The sequence below is a fragment of the Salvelinus sp. IW2-2015 genome, linkage group LG27, assembly GCF_002910315.2.
Source record: "Salvelinus sp. IW2-2015 linkage group LG27, ASM291031v2, whole genome shotgun sequence".
Lineage (NCBI taxonomy): Eukaryota > Metazoa > Chordata > Actinopteri > Salmoniformes > Salmonidae > Salvelinus > Salvelinus sp. IW2-2015.
Genome location: NC_036867.1, coordinates 16,867,949 through 16,892,056, shown reverse-complemented (window position 1 = coordinate 16,892,056; position 24,108 = coordinate 16,867,949). Strand labels below are relative to the sequence as shown.

Genomic DNA, 24,108 nt, shown 5'->3' with positions numbered 1-24,108 from the left:
TCTTGTGGCTGAATGGAAGCAAGTCCCTGTAGCAATGTTCCAACATCTAGTGAAAGCCTTCCCAGAGGACTGTTATAGCAGCAAAGGGGGGACAACTTTTTTGGGGATGCTGTTCTTTCTCTCTCTGTCTATTGCAGCTGGTTAAATTGCTGTCTGGGGTGGAGGGGTGTAAGCAGGTCAGACTGTTAATAACCTGTGGGTGTGTGTGTGTGTGTGTGTGTGTGTGTGTTGTGTGTGTGTGTGTGTGTGTGTGTGTGTGTGTGTGTGTGTGTGTGTGTGTGTGTGTGTGTGGTGTGTGTTGCACCGGCCTGAGCAGTTGCAATCCCTCTTTCTCTCTCTCTTAGGGAGATGTGGCATTGTGCTGTGGGTAGGTTCAGAGACCCACTCTATGTTCCTCAATTGAATCGGTTCGGGCCAAATGCAGAGTGGAGCTGAACACTTACCTGCAGCCCAGTCCCATGACTTAGCGGAGGAATCATCTCCCTTTTTCTCTCGCTATTTCCTCTCTCTCTCTCTCCTCTCTCCTCTCCTCTCTCTTCTCCTCTCTTCTCTCTCCTCTCTCTTCCTCTCTCTCTCTCTCCTCTCTCTCTCTCCCTCGTCTCTCTCTCTCTCTTCTCTCTCTCTCTCTCTCTCTCTCTCTCTCTCTCTCTCCTATGTTCCTCTCTTTATCACTGTCTCTCCCGCGTCTCTTTGCCTTTACAGCTCTCTCCTCGTGTCCCTCCCATCTTGCATGGTAGCCATCTGCTGGTCGTAACTCATGGGTGATGAGTTGTGTTCACACATACAGAGAGACACACAGACACGCAGACAGGCTGGTCTGCAGTGGAGGGGGTGATTTAGGAGTCTGAGGATGTTGCCTGTATATTCCCTGTGGACCAGAGAAGACGGTGGAATTGTTAGTGCTTCATTAGGATTCATTTGGACAACCCAGCTATCATCATTGAAACAGCCTAATTCACATACCTGGTTAGTTTTTACCAATGGAGTTCGTGCAGAAACTTCCTCCAAACTAATTACAGCTGAACGCACTAGCCTAGAGGCAATTTTCCTGTGTGTGCGCGTGCGTTTGTGTGTGAATCAGACGCATACGTATATATTTTGGGGGAGAGTGTGTGCTCTCTGTTCTCCGCTGTCATTCTAAGTGTCTGCTACTCTTGTTGGCCCCATGTGTTCTATCAGAGCAGGTCTCTATGTAGAGGCTCAGGTGTGTGTGTGTGTGTGTCTGGAGCAGGTGATAACCCACTGCTACTGCTGCCAGCGCTCCAGCCACTAGACTAACCATGAGCCAAACAGACATCCACCAGCTTCTGGCAGGTGCCAAGCCGTGTGTGTGTGTGTGTGTGTGTGTGTGTGTGTGTGTGTGTGTGTGTGGTGTGTGTGTGTGTGTGTGGTTGTGTGTGTGTGTGTGGTGTGTGTGTGTGTGTGGTGTGTGTGTGTGTGTGTGTGTTGTGTTGTGTGTGTGGTGCGTGTGTCGGCTGTGTGTTTTCCATTGTGTCCTGATAACTGTGTGTGGTTTCTGCTCCGTGTCATCCTGCAGAGATGACTCATTGTTGTGGGTTATTATTATTGTGTGGCGGGGTTGGTATGGTTTCTCTGTCAGTCGGCAGGCCTCCCTGGTGTCTGTGTGTGACGGAGTGAGACCCAGAGAGTCACGCTTCTGCCACTCCATTGTGGCTCCAGTTGTGCCTCCAGTTTCACCAATTCAACATTGTGAGTCAGGCAACACGCAAGATCCAGTCGTCGCCGTGTATTGCACTTGTGCTGTGTGCTCTGACCCCCACTGTGTGTCCTCAGGTGATTTCAGTTGCATTAGTTCTGCACAGTGAATTAGGAAACTGGGTGCCATACTGGAGCTCACCACGTGAAATGACACTTTCAGATGGTTCAGTCTGTGCTGCGGCTGGGCCTCCCTGTTCACACACAGGCGATTGGGAATCTCACGATTCTTACATCCGTTTATGGGTTACCAGGTCTGGTGCTAAAGACCTTGTTGTTTTATGGCATAGTGGAAAAGGATTTGTCGTTGTTTAGCCTTACAATGAAACAAGGTAAAGCTACAATTTATACACTGCTCAAACCTCACAGTATTGGCTATACAGTTAGCTTTAGATGTAGTATCAGTAGTAATGTTAGCATCAGAGTATCTCTGTCTCTCTTCAATCCCCGGAGTGCCGTATCTCATATCCTGCTGGGCTGCTGATAGGCTGGCTGCAGTCTGCCTCCAGGTGATGCAAGTGGGCTGTGATTGGGCAGATCAATGGTTTAGATCTCCTCATCTTCTCTGTGAATAAAACCAAAAATGGTGTCTTCACCGGGAGATCTTTGATATGACTCGAGTGTAATTACTCTCCTCTCTCATGTAGTCTCATCTCTCTCCTTTTTTTCTCTTTCATTTGTATTCTCTCTCTTTCTCTCCCTCTCTTTTTGTAGTTTTATCTCTTTCTTTCTTTCGCTCTCTCTTTCCTTCTCTCTCTCGCTCTCTCTTATCCCTCTCTCTCTCTCTCTCTCTGAGCTCTGCGTGAAATATCAAGCAGGGAGGGTGTCCTGAGGTGCTGCTGGGTTAGAAATATCTCTCTCTCTCACCGTCGTTTTTTCTCTCTCACTCCCTCATTTTTTAACCCTCCCGCCCTCCCACCACTCTTCCCGAGGGCAAGACTTTTCCATCTGATCCTGTGCCACTCTGTGCTCTCCAGCGCACAACCCCAAAATGAGACATTATCACCTCAGTATTCATATTCCCCACACGTTCCCTCCCCCTCTCCCTCCCTCCTGCCCCGAGAGCCCCCTTTGAAGAAGGAGAGAGCTAGGATGAGAAAGAGAGGGGGGTAGGGGGGGGTAGGGAGGGAGGGAGAGAGAGAGGAATAGAGAAGGAGAAGGAAATAGAGAGAGGGTTTGAGAGAGAGGGAGGAGGGCGAGGTGGGATTTGAGCTCCTTCCAATGCAAACATTTCCATAATTGCACAAATCCCTTCCCTAATCACCACAATGCAGCAGATGAATATTAGAATAGGAGAATTAGTATTCACTCTCCCTGCTGCACTTGTGCATGCCTATAGTGTACGGAGAGTCCTTGTGCCCATTTTTGACATCTTACAATTTGTCCTTTTCAGTTGACTGAATTGGGCTAAAGACAGAAAGTCGAGTTCTATGGCTTAACAGCGGGTTTGCTTTCTCATACACACATGCCTGCGTACTAGCGCGTGCACACACACACACACACACACACACACACACACACGCACACACGCACACACGCACATGCAGATAGAGTCAGAGATATGCAGCACACACACACTCATAGACTTTGGTTTTCCTGGAAAGTGAGGCATTGTGCATGCATAACAATGAGCTCAATATGCTAATCCTGCTATTCCGCTGTCCCTGTTGTGTGTGAGTTCTGAGCCACTTTAATGGATGTTTGTTTCTTTTTTCTCTCTCTCTCTTCCTCTTCCCTATCTCTTTTTTTTCTCGCCTCTCTCCCACTCTCTTCTCCCCCTCTCAACCTGACGCATATCAATGATTCCGCACCGCTCCTGGTATCATCTTTTGCTCTTCTCCCATTTCTCACTGCTTTGAACCAGGGCTGAGAGTCTGAGACGGCGCAGTGCACTAAAGCGATCTCTCCTCTCACTTCTCCTCTTCTTACCGTGTTTCATTATGATTTAGCACCTCAGCGGGAAGCGTGTGCGTGCTCATGTTTGTTTTGTCTGATGTTATTGCACCAGTTAGGTGAAATCAGAGGCACTTTGCTGTAGGTGATCAAATATAAGAGAGATGATCCGTGTGTGATCAGTGTTCTGACGTTGTGCCGTGCAGCGTAATCTGTGTTTGTGTGCTCTCTGCATCCTCCTCCAAAAAATTGTTGGGAAAATGATGCTTTGTTCGGCAGGAGCCGAAAGCTGGGAGAAGGGATTGTTCAAGGCACAGCTGACTGTTTCTCTCTGCGTGTGTGTGTGTGTGCCTCTCTCTCTCTCTCTCCATCCTGGCTGGCAGGCGGTCGTCTGGCCCTGTAACGGGACTCTCCTTGTGTTGTATGATTTAAGCTGGATCACAGTCAGTGGCCATTCAGATTAGCCTGCCAAAGCATGAGTTATCAAAGCAGCAGGCAGCTGAGGCACACAGACACACACGCACACACACACACACACACACACACACANCACACACACACACACACACACACACACACACACACACACACACACACACACACACACACACACACACACACACCCACACACACCCACACACACACACAAACACACACAAACAAACACAACCCCACCCAAACCCACAAAGCCACTCCACCACACACACACACACACACACACACACACACACACACACCATCACCAACTGACTGACTGAATGTTTCAGAGATTATAGATCAACCAGCTCCTCCCTTGTTCTAGTGTGCCTGTGCGCGCGTGTGTGTTTGCGTGTGCGTGTGACTAACCCAAGGCTGCTGTTGCATATGAGGTCACAGTCCCTGTGGCTATATCTGATGGAGAGTGTTCAAAGCGGTGTTTGTGTGTTTGCGCTAGCCTGCAGAAGTGAACTGAAGGAGCCTTGTAGCAGCTGGGGTGATTGCCTGTGGATCCATGCATTTTGAATGAAGGTTCTCCCCCCCCCATCCACTCACATGCTATGGATCCGGGGTACTCAAAACAAGTGCGGGTTATTTAACTTCACAGCATAACATGGCCAATGGAGTAGCATCATTTTTTACTTAGTCTACCTAAAACTATAACGCGTTTTAATCATACCCGTAAACCCGTTGTTTTTGTTTATTTTCGGTCACAGAGAAATGGCACTGGCAGTGCTGTCTTTTCCGCAAAAACTAAATGGAAATGGAAGTGACAATTGAGGGATAGATGTGTCAAATAGCATGGCTGCACCTGTATATCAGCCCGGGGGGATATGACCACACATTCACCTGTCCTTAGGCTACTGCCCATCATGGCTGCACAGTTTCACAACAACTAATACAATATGCAGTTCTCTGCTGCTAGCTGTGTCGTAGTTCTCCCTGTTGGCAAGCAGTCCGTGTTGAAGTTCTGCTGGTAAACAGAGTGGTCCCCAGGAGACTGCCTGACTGCAAAGGGACTCAAAAAACACAGCGGTGTTGTTGTCCCCATCTCGGCCCAGGGTAAAGACCCCCTCGGGCTAATGCTAGCTTAGTGCTAGCTAGTTCGCTAACACTCAGCACGCACATGCTCCCCTCCAGATTTGTCCCGCTGTCGTTGGCGTTTTTTTGTTTTCTAATGGCATGCAGGCAGCAGACATTTTCCCGGACGTCCTCTTTTACAAGTCTAATTCAGTTCAATACTTTTCACACCCAGCTGCGCATGTTTATTCATCGTCGAGTTCACAGGGTCAGTTAGCGGGTTAGCGCCTCGCCTCCCTATTAAATCACCCACCTCGCTCTATTTGAATTGTTTTCCATCTACCTTCTTCGCCACGGATAGACCCACGGCATTACTATGATCTGTGACCGCAAGCAATCAGCCAGAGTGGCCTTTCACATTAGGCTATATAAGGTTTCTAATCTTTAAATGGAGTGGTACGTTTCCCAACCCGAACCCAGACACACGCAATGCGTTTGTCTCATTGCAACCTACTAGTTACTATGAGCCTTAGGCTACACTGTATTGATTTAAAATGCGCTATAAAATCGGACCATTTTCATATTGGATTGCTTTCTCAAAATCATACTGCCGTTTCCACCGGCAGTGCAAGTTGCTCTTCATTGTGCTGTCTATGCGCTCTCCAGTCCCATCTCATGGATTGCTATAGCACGTGTGTTTACATCAAAGAGAGAGTATAGGGGTCTCGGGGGAACATCAAAGGCACGTTAAACTCAAAGGTATAGCTATGCCCTAGCCCTCCTCTTGAGGCTTGTAGTCGCTTGCGATAAGTCATGCACACCGAAGGCCTGCATAATGAGGTTCTCTAATGCCATAATTCAAACGGTGTCATATCATGTTGTTGATGCAGTGTATCAGTTTTGATTTAACATGTTAGAATAAGTAACTGCTCTGTCCTATTGATTTTACATTTACATTTGACATCAGAAGTGTTCACAGGAAATCTGCTAAGTACATGCTTTTTAACGACAGTATCTTTGTCAGCGTGGCTTCCCAGTCGTATCCCTCCACTTTTCGAATGATTGTTCAATTAGCGTTGTAATTATCAGAGAGCAAGCCTCGTGCCACGAGGACCCTCCATTGATTAATTTGTTACATTCGCAAGCGGACTAAACACAGAACAGAGCCGCTGCATTCCCACCCACACAAACTAGTCTTCGTATCTCACTTTACCACAATCCTCCTCCCGAACATCCTTATTTTAGCCCTGCGTTTTCTTAATCTGTCACGATTTCTAACAGGATTAAACTACGTGTTTACTGTATGCCTCTAAGAGCGCAACCGTAGGAAATGCACTTCAGCACCACCACCTCAGACTGTTGGCTATGTTGGCCAATGTTAAATCAAATCAAATCAAATCGTGGTTGTCACATGCGCCGAATACAACAGGTGTAGTAGACCTTACAGTGAAATGCTTCCGTACAAGCCCTTAACCAACAATGCAGTTTTAAGAAAAGGACCTAAAACAATTATAAACAAAAGTAACAAATAATTAAAGAGCAGCAGTAAAATAGGGAGGCTATATACAGGGAGTACCGGTACAGAGTCAATGTGCGGGGGCACCGGTTAGTCGAGGTAATTGAGGTAATATATACATGTGGGTAGTGTTATTAAAGTGACTTATACATAGATAATAAAAGAGTAGCAGCAGTAAGTAGCACCTCCTCCCTATATGCTGTCTCGTCGTTGTTGGTGATCAGGCCTACCACTGTTGTGTCATCGACAAACTTAATGATGGTATTGGAGTCGTGCCTGGCCATGCAGTCATGAGTGAACAGGGAGTACAGGAGGGGACTGAGCATGCACCCCTGAGGGGCCCCCGTGTTGAGGATCAACGTGGCGGATGTGTTGTTACCTACCTTTACCACCCGGGGGCGCCCGTCAGGAAGTCTAGGATCCAGTTGCAGAGGGGAGGTGTTTAGTCCCAGGGTCCTTAGCTTAGTGATGAGCTTTGAGGGCACTATGGCGTTGAACGCTGAGCTGTAGGCAATGAATAGCATTCTCACAGGTGTGAAAGGGCAGTGTGGAGTGCAATAGAGATTGCATCATCTGTGGATCTGTTGGGGCAGTATGCACATTGGAGTGGGTCTAGGGTTTCTGGGAAAATGGTGTTGATGTGAGCAATGACCAGCCTTTCAAAGCACTTCATGGCTACAGACGTGAGTGCTACGGCTCGGTAGTCATTTAGGCAGGTTACCTTTGTGTTCTTGGGCACAGGGACTATGGTGTTCTGCTTAAAACATTGGTATTACAGCCTCGGACAGGTAGATGTTGAAAATGTCAGTGAAAACACTTACCAGTTGGTCAGCACATGCTCAGAGTACACGTCCTGATAATCTGTCTGGCCCTGCGGCCTTGTGAATGTTGACCTGTTTAAAGGTCTTACTCACATCGGCTGCGGAGAGCGTAATCACAAAACAAATGGGATTCGTAAGCTTCTGTTAGCTACCGTATCGCAAACTATTTACCTTGTTGAATGCACCTCTGGTTTGCAAATAGCTGCCTATGTAATGAGAGCGAGAGAGACAGAGACAGACAGAGAGAAAGAGAGAGACAGAGAAAGGGGGAGAGAGAGAGAGAAAAATGGGAGAGAGTGCTCTTCCTTTGACCTCAGTGCTGAGAGGCAGCGTACGAAACATCTACATAAACTTACATGCATGTGATGTCTATTGAGACATGAATTGGGATTCACTGTCAATCAAACATTGGCAGTCCTCTCATAATGACTCTCTTTGCAGAGAAAGAGCACCAGAAGGGGAGGATGCGTGCGTGATGTCAACCGGGACTTCCGAATGTTCTCCTGGAGATTCAACCAAATATGTAACACTGTTCTATTTGCAGTGGACTCTATTTGCACAGATATAGAGAGAGTGTAACAGAGAAAGTGAGTTGTTAATATGCGTGATATCTACAGCTTGTCTCGTGTAGTCACTGATCCATCCTGGTCTGTCTCTCCCAGTCTCTCCGTCTGTTGAGCTGAGTGAGTAGTGAATAAACCAGACTGACTCTCTCGCCTGACAGGTAGGTTGGTTACCACATGGCACCCTATTCCCTACATAGTACACTAGGGGCCCTGGTCAAAAGTAGTGCACTATATAGGGAATAGGATGTCATTTGGGGCGCATACCACACACTGCCCGCGGAGCATACCACACACTGCCCGCGGAGCACACACACGTACTTGCACACACACACACTAGTGGCATGCTGAAGTGTGCTGCGTTTCTGGCTTGTCAGCACAGCTCAGGACATGGGCCAAGCAGACAGACTGACGAGTTAGGTCTCTCTGACTGACTGCTGTCTTATGGACGAGTTAGAGCCGGACAGGAAATGGAATGAGCTTGTTGTATGTCTTTATCGGACACAGTCCGCATCCCAAATTACACCCTATCCCCTGTATAGTGCACTACTACCCAAAAAGTTGTAAAACGACATAGGGAATAGGGTGCCATTTTGAGACATACCTACAGAGAACATTGGAGCTTGAATTCACTGTCCATGTTGTATAAATTAATATTCTTTCTTTTTTTTGCATATTCATGTACTGCAGATAATTCCCTATTCATATACTGCAGCTATATTATACAGATCTCCAGAGACCTTTGTTTTGTGGTTTGGGATCATTCACAGGGAGGAGGAAGAGAGTTACCAAGAGCAAGTGAGAGAGAAAGAGAGGGAGAGAGAGAGAGGGGGAGAGAGAGAGAGAGAGATGGCCGCTGAAGTGTTTTGTCTTGTGGCTTGCATTGTGTCTATAACTTGGAGGAAACTGAACCCTAGGAGCTCGGGAGGCTAGGGGCTTGTTTGGGAGAAGGGGCCATTCATTGGTGTGTTAATTGGCCGGGCTGCAGTGATGCCTGAGTTTATGGCCCTGTTTTTGGCAAGGCAGCCTGATGTAAAATGCACTGAAGTGACTGGAGAATGTGGCCTTAGGGTGACAAGCGTGGAAGAATTATTCTGATGGGAAGCGTGCACACACACACACACACACACACACACACACACACACACACACACACACACACACACACACACACACACACACACACACACACACACACACACACACACACACACACACACACACACACACACACATCCATTACATGCCTATTCATTCCTATTATAGATATGCTTTTATGAGTAATCCATTCACTAACTCACACACATACGGACACACACACACTGGTGCCTTTCTCCGTGAGCTAGTCCATTGAGGAGTATTAAAGTAAGCCCGGACCAGAGAAAACACACTCATCTCTGCAGGGTAAGGCAGTTCGCTGTGTGAAGTGTGGACGGCTCAATATGAGTGAAGCTGGAAAATGCTGCTTTGTTAGGAGTGAGCCGAGAGCTGCGAGAGGGATTGTTTAAAACACAGCTGTGTGTGTGTGTGTGTGTGTGTGTGTGTGTGTGTGTGTGTGTGTGTGTGTGTGTGTGTGTGTGTGTGTGTGTGTGTGTGTGGTGTGTGTGTGTGTTGTGGTGTGTGGTGTGTTGTGTGTGTGGTGTGTGTAACTTGACACATTGATAATCCTTCTGTAGAAATGGCATAGATACACTAACACACCATCTGGCAGTAAATACTTTTCCATATTACACTACCAGCAGTATTCACACGTTACAACCCTGATGGTCGTGGGTTTGATAAATGAGGGTGGAATTTTACTGCCCTTTTAAAAAAAAAAACAGCATAGGACTCAAATCAGCGGCGTTTTCAAACTGCGACAGAGAGCGTCCCTGACACCCCACAGTTGTTTTGAAGAGCGTTTCCACTCTGTGACACAGGAAGCCTCACAGGAAGTTCACTGACAGTTCCCCATCACGCCCCTTGAGCTTCAGGAAGCAGCGCTCCACTTCCTCGGTGTCATCTCTGTTTGATTTGACAGCCTCTGCTCTCTCCCAGTTGATCTTTGTCTCGTTTTAGGGCCTTTTAAACGGTGATGTGGTGCTGCCAATTGCTATGCCATATTTCAGAGTTTAAAAGTTTAGCCTGTTAGTAGTAGCTAAAAGACAGTGTTTGGATGCTTTGATAGAGGTTGATTCACCCTTCATTTCTGGGGCCACCTCTCATCCAGCATAACTACCCTAGATATTCCCTTTCTGGGGAGAAATCGCTTTTGGCCCGACAGGTCGGCTGGCTGGTCGGCTGGCTGGCTGGCTGGCTGGTCGGCTGGTCGGCTGGCTGGCTGGCTGGTCGGCTGGCTGGCTTCCTGGCTTATCAGGCAAAGACTTGCCTTCAAAGGGCAAATAGAAATGGTTTGTTACCCGTGGAGCGAGCCAGGGCAGAGAGAGAACACTTGAAGGAACTGCAGCCCCGGAGATGAAAGATAGCTGACTGCTGCGGCCGCACGGACACGCTTTCTCTCTCTCCATTTGAACATCGATCCTCAAGGATTACACACACTGGGAATTATGGTGGCGGGGAAAAGAGGCTTCTATAAATAGGAGTCTGGAATAAATAGGAGTCTGTCTGGGTGTGTGATATTGTCGCCATGACCTCTCTCTGTAATATAGATAGACAATCTCAATTCTCCATCTCGCTCTCTTTTTCCTACCCACCTGTCTCTCTTTCTCTCTCTCACAGTTTTGCTCCAATGGTATCTACAGTTTCTCTATCCCTGATTGTTTTATCCTCTCTGCAGGTGTCATTACGTGTCTACACGGTAGGTATATGCTGTCCCCCACTGTATGTCCTACATACTGATAGGTTCTGAACAAACAGAGTAAAGACTCACGGACAACTAGAAAAAGCTCAAACCAAGTTTATTCACCCACTGGGTCATACAGCTGCAAAGACAAAGACATGTTTACACAAGCACATATTTATACCCTCCTACTAGGCGGAGTCAACTCCTTGCACATCTAGGCAGCCAGTACATCTCTGTTGCTAGTCAGGAACTTAATTGGTTCCTCTCACTGGTGTAGTCATGGCCCTGCCTCATGGTAGAACCTTCATGGGTGTGGAAGTATATGTGTGTGGGGTAGGACTGTTCCTTCTCACTTCATCTGACCTGACCTCGGGCCGAATTCCTCACTCCTCCCTAATCCACGGCTGTCCTACTTTATCAGTGACTGAAGCCAGACTGTTGCCATTTGCCTGCCTCCTTAGGAGCCATAAGATTTAGCAATACCATGTTTTGACAGAATGTAAACTTTCTGCACTCCCCCTTCCTCACTCATTAACTTTCCATGAACTTTATCCACCCTCCATTGACCCCAACATATACAGTACCAGTCAAATGTTTGGACTCACCCACTCATTCAAGGGTTTTTCTGAATTTTTACTATTTTCTACATTGTAGAATAATAGTGAAGACATCAAAACTATGAAATGACACATGGAATCATGTAGTAACCAAAAAAGTGTTAAACAAATCAAAATCTATTTTATATTTGAGATCCTTCAAAGTAGCCACCCTTTGCCTTGATGACAGCTTTGAACACTCTTTGCATTCTCTCAACCAGCTTCATGAGTTAGTCACCTGGAATGCATTTCAATTAACAGGTGTGCCTTGTTAAAAGTACATTTTTGGAATTTATTTTGTTCTTAATGTGTTTGAGCCAATCATTTGTCAATCGGGTGGTATACAAGTTAGGGGTGGTAGACGGAAGATAACCCTATTTGGAAAAAATACCAAGTCCATTTTATGGCAAGAACGGCTCAAATAAGCAAAGAGAAATGACAGTCCATCATTACTTTAAGACATGAAGGTCAGTCAATCGGGAACATGTCAAGAACTTTGAAAGTTTCTTCAAGTGCAGTTGCAAAAACCATCAAGCGCTATGATGAAACTGGCTCACGTGAGGACGGCCACATGAAAGGAAGACCCAGAGTTACCTCCGCTGCAGAGGATGAGTTCATTAGAGTTACCAGCCTCAGAAATCGCAGCCCAAATAAATGCTTCACACATCTCAACATCAACTTTTCAGAGGAGACTGCGTGAATCAAGCCTTCATTGTTGAGTTGCTGCAAAGAAACCACTACTGAAGGACACCAATAAGAAGAAGAGACTTTCTTGGGCCAAGAAACACAAGCAATGAAAATTAAACCGGTGGAAATCTGTCCTTTGGTCTGATGAGTCCAAATTTGAGATTTTTGGTTTCAACCGCCGTGTCTTTGAGACGCAGAGTAAGTGAACGGATGATCTCCGCATGTCTGGTTCCCATCGTGAAACATGGAGGAGGAGGTGTGATGGTGTGGGGGTGCTTTGCTGGTGACACTGTCAGTGATTTATTTAGAATTCAAGGCACACTTAACCAGCATGGGTACCACAGCATTCTGCAGCGATACGCCATCCATTCTGGTTTGTGCTTAGTGGGACTATCATTTGTTTTTCAACAGGACAATGACCCAACACACCTCCAGGCTGTGTAAGGGCTATTTAACCAAGAAGGAGAGTGATGGAGTGCTGCATCAGATTACCTGGCCTCCACAAGGACCTGAGCTTGTGGGTTCTATATAGAACCTTTAGGTGTGCCATGTATGAAACAAGCAAGGTGACATTGCGTCAAAGCATTGGGCTTGTGATTGGGTTGTGCTTATTGGGATTTCCACAAGGCATGGATCTCCTTCTCGAGTATTCTGAAATCAGAAGCCTTTTTAGCCTGGCAGTTATGTAATCTCAAATCCTTTCATTTCCAGCCAGTTACATTTTCCGGCTAAGGTGTTAGGTTTCAGTAAGAGGATGGCCATTTTCTAACACAGGAATAACCTTCTAACTCTGAGCGACATTGCACTACTGGTACAATGCAAGGTCAGAGACAGTTATGAATGGGTCTTCAACCTTTTCTTGCCCAGGCGAAACAAACGACCCCAGGGACCGACATTATATGTTTTAATACAAGAACATTATTTTCCCATAGGATGTATGATATTGGCAAGGAGAAGTAGTCAACATTTTAAAATGAATAGATTTGGTGGATAGTTTTTTCATTTATTTTGACCTCCTCCCACTTTATGATTGACTAGAATGTTGTATTATTAGCGTGGTCATGCTAGTTCTTTTATAAATGTTCTTGGAGTGGCCATTGATTTGTTTACTTCCTCAGACACCTGTGTCTTCAGCTGCTGCTGTGCTCGCCTCAATAGATGTCATTGCTCTAAACAAGGGTAGCGTTACCCGTGGCTATCATTAGCCACATACTGAATTAATGGGAAGAGACTCGGACAACGGAAAGGATTACTGCCATATAACTTCTCACGATTTTTGTCCCCTCGTAGCTGTTCTGCACCGCTTGCTTCAACAGATGCTCGCTTCACATGTACACACGCACACTCACCGCTCTCACAATCTCACACCATGTGCAGCCTCTCCCAGACCAACTGTGATGGATACTTTGAAAGGAGGCTTTTGACTTCTTTATTCCCATTCACTTTTTTTTATCTCATATCCAATTGCTCTCTCAATACATATTACCTGTATGGATTTAGGTTCCGATTGGGCCCAATATAAACAGTCTGTCCTGGGATGTGTCCCCAAAAAAAAAAAAAATGGTAACCTATTTGGTATTGGAATTTGATTAGGATCCCCATTAGCTTTTGCAAAATCAGCAGCTACTTTTCCTGGGGTCGACACAAAACATGAAACATGACACAATACAGAAGATTAATAGACAAGAACAGCTCAAGGACAGAACTACATACGAATATTTTTTTAAAGGCACATGTAGCCTACATATTTCATACATACAGACAAACTAAGTCAAATTGGGGCGAGGCGTTGGGCCGTGAGGTGTTGCTTTTTTTAAACCAGGTTTGCTGTTTATTTGAGCAATATGAGATGGAATGGATTTCCACGCAATAATGGCTCTATATAATATTGTACCCTTTCTTGAATTGTGTGACTGTGAAAAGACCCCTGGTGGCATGTCTGGTGGGGTAAGTATGTGTCAGAGCTGTGTGTAAGTTGACTATGCAAACAATTTGGGATTCTCAAGACATTAACATTTCTTATAAAAAGAAGTGATGCAGTCAGTCTCTCTTCAACTCTTAGCCAAGAGAGAATGGCATGCATAATATCTATAAAGAGATGCAGCACTCGACCACACGCCTCGACAACAATCAAGATAAGACAAAACTAGAGCCTGCAGAACTTGCTTTTTGGAGTGTGGTGTCAAATAATCTCTTTATTACGGACAGACCTCTCCCCATCTTTACAACTATTGAATCTATATGTATTGACCATGACAGTTTACAATCTAAGGTAACGCCAAATAATTTAGTCTCCTTAACTTGTTCAACAGCCTCACCATTCATTACCAGATTCAGCTGAGGTCTGGAATTTAAGGAATGATTTGTACCAAATACAATGCCCTTAGTTTTAGAGATGTTCAGTACCAGTTTATTACTGGCCATCCATTCCAAAACAAACTGCAACTCTTTGTTAAGGGTTTCAGTGACTTCATTAGCTGTGGTTGCTGATGTGTATATGTTTGAATCATCAGCATACATGGACACACACGCTTTGTTTAATGCCAGTGGTAAAAATAGAAAAGAGTAGAGGACCTACAGAGCTGCTCTGCGGTACCCCACATGTTACATGTTTGACATTAGAGAAACGTCTATTAAAGAAAACCCTTTGAGTTCTATTATATAGATAGCTCTGAATCCACGATATGGCAGAGGTTGAAAAGCCATAACACACACGTTTTTTCAACAACAGTTATGGTCAATAATATCAAAGGCTGCACTGAAATCTAACAGTACAGCTCCCACAATCTTCTTATTATCAATTTCTTTCAACCAATCATCAGTCAGTTGTGTCAGTGCAGTCCATGTTGAGTGCCCTTCTAATTTGTTTACAGAGAAATAACATTGTGTTTGATCAAAAACCATTTTCCCCAACAGTTTATTAAGAGCTGGCAGCAAGCATATACATATACAGTGGGGAGAACAAGTATTTGATACACTGCCGATTTTGCACGTTTTCCTACTTACAAAGCATGTAGAGGTCTGTAATTTTTATCATAGGTACACTTCAACTGTGAGAGACGGAATCTAAAAAAAAATCCAGAAAATCACATTGTATGATTTTTAAGTAATTAATTAGCATTTTATTGCATGACATAAGTATTTGATACATCAGAAAAGCAGAACTTAATATTTGGTACAGAAACCTTTGTTTGKAATTACAGAGATCATACGTTTCCTGTAGTTCTTGACCAGGTTTGCACACACTGCAGCAGMGATTTTGGCCCACTCCTCCATACAGACCTTCTCCAGATCCTTCAGGTTTCGGGGCTGTCGCTGGGCAAWACGGACTTTCAGCTCCCTCCAAAGATTTTCTATTGGGTTCAGGTCTGGAGACTGGCTAGGCCACTCCAGGACCTTGAGATGCTTCTTACGGAGCCACTCCTTAGTTGCCCTGGCTGTGTGTTTCGGGTCGTTGTCATGCTGMAAGACCCAGCCACGACCCATCTTCAATGCTCTTACTGAGGGAAGGAGGTTGTTGGCCAAGATCTCGCGATACATGGCCCCATCCATCCTCCCCTCAATACGGTGCAGTCGTCCTGTCCCCAAAGAATGATGTTTCCACTTCCATGCTTCACGGTTGGGATGCAGTGGGCACTGGTCAAAAGTAGTGCACTATATAGGGAATAGGATGCCATTTGGGAGGCAGACCTGGGCTCACTCAGCTGCTGCCATGGCCAGTTTCAGTGCTAGGGGGTCAATGGAGAGGGGGGAGAAGGGAGGGAAGGAAGGAGAGAGAGAAGATGAGCGGTCGGTTGAGTGAGAGAATTGCCTAGCGGTGCCTGAGCAGAAGTGAGGATGTGCTGCTCCTATATTTAGACTTTTTAAGACACAAGTGAGTTAAGTGAGCAAGACAGAACACCCTGGACCCTCTAAACCGGCCAGGGGATGTATGTATGGGTGGGTGTGTGCGTGCGTGCGCATATTTACACACACACACACACTCGGAGGTTAGCTTCTAGAGGGGCTCAGTGCTGTTTCAGTCTGCCTGCTGTCATCTACCTCTTCACCTGCCTCTCCTGTTAGGGCTCTGCACTGAACACGCTCGCTGAATTAAAGGATATTTCAAGTGTTCGCCTCTTATACTGAACCAGCAGGGCCAGGCCACTTCACTGCCTGTGATGGCCCAAGATAGTATCCCTTTCTCAGGGGAAAGGATGATGTGTTGATCCCCTGTCTGGGTCTGTTGTGGGATTCCTATTCTGGGGATTAGGGTTTGCAATGTTTCTCATGGTGGACTTTGTCGATCCGGAACTCCTACAGAGCTGTGGCCAGAAACGCTTTCTTTACATTGAGGGCCACAAGAGAATCTGAAATGTGTTAGATTGGGTCTAATGTGATGGCCCTTAAAATAGGCCATGCCACTGTTTGTGATGGTTTAGCAGGCATGCCTTTCTTAGGGATGAGATTGAGCTATCGGTCGTCTATCAGTGTCTGAGATTTCCCGTTCAGACAGGTAGCCTAATGGTTAAGAGCATTGGGCCGGTAACCGAAAGGTCGCTGGTTCAAGTCCCCAAGCCGACTAGGTGAAAAAATCTGTTGATGTGCTCTTGAGCAAGGCACTTAACCCTAATTGCTCCTGGAAGCCACTCTGGATAAGAGTGTCTGCTAAATGACTATACTTTTTTAAAATGTTTAATGTAGTGGAGATGCAGAGAGAGCTCATACTGCTTCGTAATGGTTAGTGATGGACTCCCCTCTTGTCTGTGTCTTTGAATATACATGCATGCACACACACACACAAAGTAGAGAGAGAGGGAGGGTTGGATTATAGCAGATGGGAGGATGATTTTTTGTTGTTGAATAATAGCATTTACAATTCTCATCACTTAACTTTATTAATATGAATAGCTGCTGCTCCCAGGCTCAGACCTAACCTCTGATATGTACATTTAGAGCCAAACAATATTACATAAGGATTTATATAAATCAGACATTTAGCATATTCTCTCTTGTTAGTGAAATGCATAGTCTAATGCTGACCATTTTCACCTTTTCTGTTGTGCCGTGCTTATAGCTGTCTGGTTATGATTCAAATCACAGTAAAAGCATGTCTGGACTAATTTGTTTTTGTGTCTGGAAATGGAATTGGTTTTATTGAATTACATTTCCACCCAATGGCAAAAAAATGTAATGTGTAACATTTCTTGTAAGATTTTCCCACACAAAAATAGTAAACTTTTTTTCTAGCTTTTCAACAGACAGGGGGGGGGGGGGAGTGTGTTTCGACACATAACTTGAACCTTCCATGACGTTTTGACACATCCTGTGATTGAAATGGTCAGATCCCACAAACACTGTTCAAACATTTCACAGCAAACTCCTTAAGATGTCCTCCTCAAACTTCAAAACCCCTACACTAAACATAAAACACAGACCGGCTTTATTTCACCAGCATTTTCTTTCATTAAATGGAGGGATGTTCTGTAAGGTCTTCAGAGCGGAGATTCTATTTGATCTTTGATGTTAAAGAAACACTGTTTTTACCCAGCCCCCAGCCCCCACCCCTCGCCTCCTCTCTCCCTGCACCACACCCTTGACAGAAAGCACACGGATTCATTAGAAGCCTCAGAAAGTCAATAATGGTAATAGTTTCTTTTGCCAGGGGAAGTGGGAGCTTGGCAGAACCACAGAGGGGCTTCTTTTCTGCACTTCACATACATATTTTATTTAAATCGCATTTATATGTGCAAATTGATCGGATGAGAGCGAGGAGAGAGAGCGAGGAAGGGGGAGGGAGGCCTGCCTGGTCTCATCGACTAGACGTAACATCGTAAACGAAAATGTTCTGTTAGGTATGGTTATGTAGGACAGAAGATTACTTAGGGCAAAAACAAAAGGAGGGTGGTTGGTCAGGATGGATGGATGGATGGATAGATGGGTGGGGCGTTTAATGCGAGCGTCTAGCAACCCAAAGGTTGCCTGTTTGAATCTCATCACGGACAACTTTAGCATTTTAGCAACTTTGCAGCCACTTACTACGTTTTAGCTATTTTGCAACTACTTTGCGTGTTAGACAACCCTTCCCCTAAACTTAACCCTTTAATCTAACTCCTAACCCTAAATGTAACCCTTAACCCTAACCATAACCATAAACCCCTAGCCCCTAACCTAGCTAACGTTAGCCAATTAGCCACCTAGCTAACGTTAGTAACAACAAATTGGAATTTGTAACATATCATATGTATTGCAAATCCATAACATATGTATGAATTGCAACATGTAACATCATACCAATTGTAATTCATAACATACAGTATAATACGAAATGAATGAAGGACATCCACAAATGAATACATACCATACCAAATGTACCGTATCATACTAATTTGAGTGTCCCGGATTTTCGTTTACTATATTACGTTTAGGTTGGGGAACCTTTCCCTCCCAAGCTCCAAGGCAAGGGGGTGAGGAGGGAGTAATGCAGGGAAATTCTGCACCAAGAAACCAAAAGACGAAGAGACACTCCAAAGGAATGCCGCTCCCTTATTCATGTGAGCAGGAAACGTGGAATTTCTTAACCTTATTATGGAATATGGATTTGCCAAAAACTGCTGTACTACAGCAGTGGGCTGCCAACCGAAACCTCCTCCCCTTATCCACTTCACTTTCCCAAATTCTCACTTTTGATTCTTCCTCATATCGGATAAACACACAAGATGTTATGTTCCATAGATCACAAAACTTCCCTCTCCGAAAATACTCCTCCTCACAAAAACGGTTAGTGTACGGACTTAATTTAGGAGGGTTAGGTTAGTGTACTGACTTAATTTGAAGAGGTTGATATACTGACTTAATTTGACTTAATTTGACAGGGTTACTGTACTGACTTAATTTTGGAGGGTTAGTTTAGTGGATAGCTTGACGTTTAAGTAGCCTGTAAGGGAGGAGGAGAGAAGGAGCAGATGCCGGATGAACCATACATTCTCATCCGTCTGTTTCGCTACCTGTCTTGAGTGACAGGCGCAGGGTAGTGGAGGGCTGCTCTGTTGCACGTTGAGCCCACTGATGCAGAACTTAAATATGCATGAGCGTGGATGTGATAGCACTGGCCTTTCTAGTCCAAAGTCACCACACAGCAACGTGACAAATGAGGTCTCAACCTCCTATTTAATCAACAATTACACGTTCACATTTCACTAACGAGGTGAAATTGCCTCACGTCGTAGCCTCCTGGATACCACTCGATTCCGCTGTGGGCAAGATTGATGTCATTTTGTGTGGCCTAACTCTACCACCTAACTAAACACCCCACGGGACAATTCCTGTTGTTCAATATACCTCTGTGTCACTTTAGGCCACCTTTTCTTAGTTTCTGAGTTCGCACAGAAGCCATTAGTATTTCTCCCCTGGTTCTCTTCCGTTGCTAGTTTATTTATTTATTTCCTGTTTGACCGTGCTGCGGCAGTCAGGAGCAAGCAGCCAGAGATTAAAAAAACAGCCGGGCGTTTTAATTTGGGCGCTCTCGCTCGCTTTTGGCAGCCATTACCGTTACATGGATGACCCCGGGCGTGAATTAAGGAAGCCGGCCACATTTGGCAGGAGAGGAGGATAGATAATAAATACACAGAGAACAGAGGGAGGGATGGAGGGATGAGAGCCTACAAACCCGATGTCCTTCAGGGGCACTCAGGATCCTCCATTAGCAGTGTGCCCATTTCTCCCGTCTCTATATGTACCTGGTTCGTCTCAGGTTGGCATAGAGAGACACACTCACTCCTGCCTGGCACACACAAAACAACATTCTATCTCTTTCTCTCCCACACACTCTCTTACTTTCATCAGGGCAGTGAGGGGTAACATACACTACCGTTCAAAAGTTTGGGGTCACTTAGAAATACTTTTGTCCATTTAAAATACCATCAAAATTATTCAGAAATACAGTGCAGACATTGTTAATGTTGTTAATTACTATTGTAGGCCCATTATCAGCAACCATCACTCCTGTGTTCCAATGGAACGCTGTGTTAGCTAATCCAAGTTTATCATTTTAAAAGGCAAATTGATCATTAGAAAACCATTTTGCAATTATGTTAGCACAGCTGAAAACTGTCGTTCTGATTAAAGAAGCAATAAAACTGGCCTTCTTTAGACTAGTTGAGTATCTTGGAGCATCAGCATTTGTGGGTTCGATTACAGGCTCAAAATGGCCAGAAACAAAGAACTTTATTCTGAAACTTGTCAGGCTATTCTTGTTCTGAGAAATGAAGGCCATGCGAGAAATTGCCAAGAAACTGAAGATGTCGTACAACGCTGTGTACTACTCCCTTCACAGAACAGTGTAAACTGGCTCTAACCAGAATATAAAGAGTAATGATAATGGGATAATGGGCCTCTGTACGCTTATGTAGATATTCCATGAAAAATCTTCAGTTTCCAGCTACAATAGTTATTTACAACATTAGCAATGTCTACACTGTATTTCTGATCAATTTGATGTTATTTTAATGGAGAAAAAATGTACTTTTCTTTCAAAAACAAGAACATTTCTAAGTGACCCCAAACTTTTGAACGGTAGTGTATATAAGATGACAAAACAGATTATGCACATAAACTTGGACTCTGTCTGGTCTGGTCTGGTCTGGTCCTGGTCATCCTTGTCTGTACTCTGTTTGTCCTATATGTCTTGATCTTTAGTCTTGTAGTTGGTCTGGAGTCTGGTCTGGTCTGGTCTGGTCTGGTCTGGTCTGGTCTGGTCTGGTCTGGTCTGGTCTGTCGTGTGCATCATTATGTGAACAGTATGTAAGAAGGGTTTGGTGTGAAATTAAATAGGGCGGGCGGAGGTTTGAGAGAGATTAAAAACAAAGTTGGCAGAGATTCACGCAATCCGATGCAACAGTGGCGCAAGGCGAGCGCTTTTCTCATGTTTTGTAAATCAGAACACACTCCAGCATAAATGACTGCTTACGTAACACACAGACCACAGCAGTCTGGTCTGGACAAGCAGCTAGCGCCCGTTAAACACATAACAGCTACAGATCCACACCAACCCGTGAGAAAAAGGATTTGGCATTCAAACACACATGCATGCACACAACACATACACATACAGACACACACACCCACTCAATACACAGTCAATACACACGGAAACATACACAACACACACACACACAATACACTCCAATGGCATTGGATCGTCGGATTAACAAGGCACTTATTCACATAAAAGTGCTGGAGAGGGGCTGTGAATGGGACTGTTAACTGCTTGACTTGACTCCGTGACTTAACACCAGGGGCTGGCTGTGTCTCAGGTGGCACCCTATTCCCTATACAGTGCACTAATTTTGATCAGAGCGCTATGGGTTTCCCTATTGCACTATGTAGGGGAAAAGGGTGCCATTTGAGATGCAGCCCATGGACGGAGAACAAGACAGAAGCCAGCTCTCTCTCCCTGACTTCGTCTGTTCACAAGGGAAAGTGTTTCCCACGAAACGCGCAGCGTCGCCTGAAAGCGATAAACTGTAGTTATCTCTCTGCCGCGGTAATACAAAGGCATCAAATTAAACTCTGCGTTTTCTTAATGGATTTCTTGAACGCCGTGCCAAAGTTTGACTCGGCCGCGATTAGAAGTTTTCCCCGGTTCCTTTGTGCTTTTCTTTCTCCATCCTCTTTACTCTGTGCCATGTTTAATTTCACCTGTGACTGACTCTCTCTCTCCCTTATCTCTCTCTCTCTCTCCCTCTTTCTTCTCCTCCTCTCCAGGATATTGAGGACCCAGTCTCTGGAATGGTTCTATAACAACTTGAAGAGCCGCTTCAAGAGGTTCGGCAGTGCCAAGGTTCTGAAGACGCTCTACAGGAATCACATAGTGGAGAGAGGAGGCTACTCCGATCTACCAGGTACAGGAAATGTCTCTCTCTTTTGTCTCTTCCATGTACGGAACGGTGTGTGCATCCCAAATGGCACCCTTTTCCCTATATAGTGCAGTACTTTTGATCAGTGCCCTAGAAGTGCACTAAATAGGGAATATAGTGTAATTTGGGACGCAAGCAGTGTAATTCCTCTAGTGTTGTGTTTTTTATGTATATAGTGCAGTACTTTTGATCAGTGCCCTAGAAGTGCACTAAATAGGGAATATAGTGTAATTTGGGGCGCAAGCAGTGTAATTCCTCTAGTGTTGTGTTTTTGATGTGATCGCTCTCTTCTGTATGCCCACTTCTCAATGACTGCCTGACATTCTCTGTTGGCTATGACGTCTCATTAATGGATCTCAGTTAGTAACTCAACTACAGGGGGCAAAAGGTCTTGCGTCAAGGAACCACACTCACTCAGTCCCACACGTCACGTGGACATTTGTGTGGAGAGAAACTGAACCATTGGCTAACAGACATACACGCCCACGCTTTCTCTTTTACACACACACACACACACACACACACACACACACACACACACACACACACACACACACACACACACACACACACACACACACACACACACACACACACACACACACACACACACACACACACACACACACACACACACACACTTCAGGACAGGGCTGTGTGTGAGTCACTAATGTTCCAAGACCAGAGGCAGCAGCAGGAAGCAGGAGAGACAACCAAGGTCAACAGTCACTGATTCACTGGGTTGGCTAGGGCTATACGTATAGTACCTATAGTACAACCACAAGGCGCTCACCGAACCAACTGATGTCATGACATTTGTCACGTTTCAGGCCGACTACATTGTAGCCGTTGCATTGCATCAACCAATGTTTGTGTGCCACGCCATCGACCGCACAGTTGGACATCAGACTGCTAAGTCATATTATGGGGTTAGCTCATGTTAAACACCTATCCAGGCATAGTGAGATCTGGAAGGCAATGTCCAAGCACATCAAGACAGTCGTGTAGAGGACACGACAAACCTACCCCCTCAGGAGACTGAAAAGATTTGGCATGGGTCCTCAGATCCTCAAAAGGTTTCACAGCTGCACCATCGAGAGCATCTTGATGGGTTGCATCACTGCCTGGTATGGCAACTGCTTGGCCTCCCACCGCAACGGCCCAGTACATCACTGGGGCCAAGCTTCCTGCCATCCAGGACCTCTATACCAGGCGGTGTCAGAGGAAGCCCCTAAAAATTGTCAAAGACTCCAGCCACCCTAATCATAGACTGTTCTCTCTGCTACCGCATGGCAAGCGGTACCGGAGCGCCAAGTCTAGGTCCAAGAAGCTTCTAAACAGCTTCTAAACCCCCAAGCCATAAGACTCCTGAACAGCTAATACAGCTAATCCTGAACAGCTACCCAGACTATTTGCACCCCCACCTACGCTGTTGCAACTGTTGCAAAATCTATGCATAGCCACTTTAATAACCCTAGTGTTTAGAGCATTGGGCCAGTAACCAAAAGGTTGTTGGATCGAATCCCCGACCTGAGAAGGTAAAAAATCTGTCGTTCTGCCCCTGAACAAGGCAGTTAACCCACTGTTCCCCGGTAGGCCGTCATTGTAAGTAAGAATTTGTTCTTAACTGACTTGCGTCGTTAAATAAAGGTAAGATAAAAAATTACCTCAATTACCTCGACACCGGTGTCCCCGCACATTGACTCTGTACCGGTACCCCCTGTATATAGACCCGCTATTGTTATTTACTGCTCCTACTTAATTATTTGTTATTCTTATCTCTTACTTTTTTTTGTTGGTATTTTCTTAAAACTGCATTATTGGTTAAGGGCTTGTAAGTAAGCATTTCACTGTAAGGTTGCATTCGGCGCATGTGACAAATACAATTTGATTTGATCTGCGTTGTAGTCAGCCTGGAATGCAGCCATTTTGTTTGTTTGACCTCACACCCCACTGGACCACAATTCGTTGAGTCAACATTGTTTCCACATCATTTCACCGTACCTTGTCGAAATGATCACGTTCCATCAGCGTTGCATCACTGAATTCATGTTTCTTGACAACTCATATATCAATCATGACTGGATGTTGATCTGATGTCTTTGCCCGGTGGGACGGTCGGATGTTAGAGTAACGATGTT

The 24,108-nt window shown here is 45.3% G+C and overlaps 1 protein-coding gene across 1 annotated transcript in view; it reads left to right on the top strand.

Moving 5' to 3' along the window:
* myripb (myosin VIIA and Rab interacting protein b) overlaps positions 1-24,108 on the top strand; it is a 159,774-nt gene that overhangs the window by 95,927 nt on the left and 39,739 nt on the right. Inside the window, exon 4 of the mRNA XM_023972946.2 lies at positions 21,816-21,952. Within this exon, the coding sequence (XP_023828714.1) occupies positions 21,816-21,952 (137 nt within the window). The remainder of the gene's footprint in view (positions 1-21,815; positions 21,953-24,108) is intronic.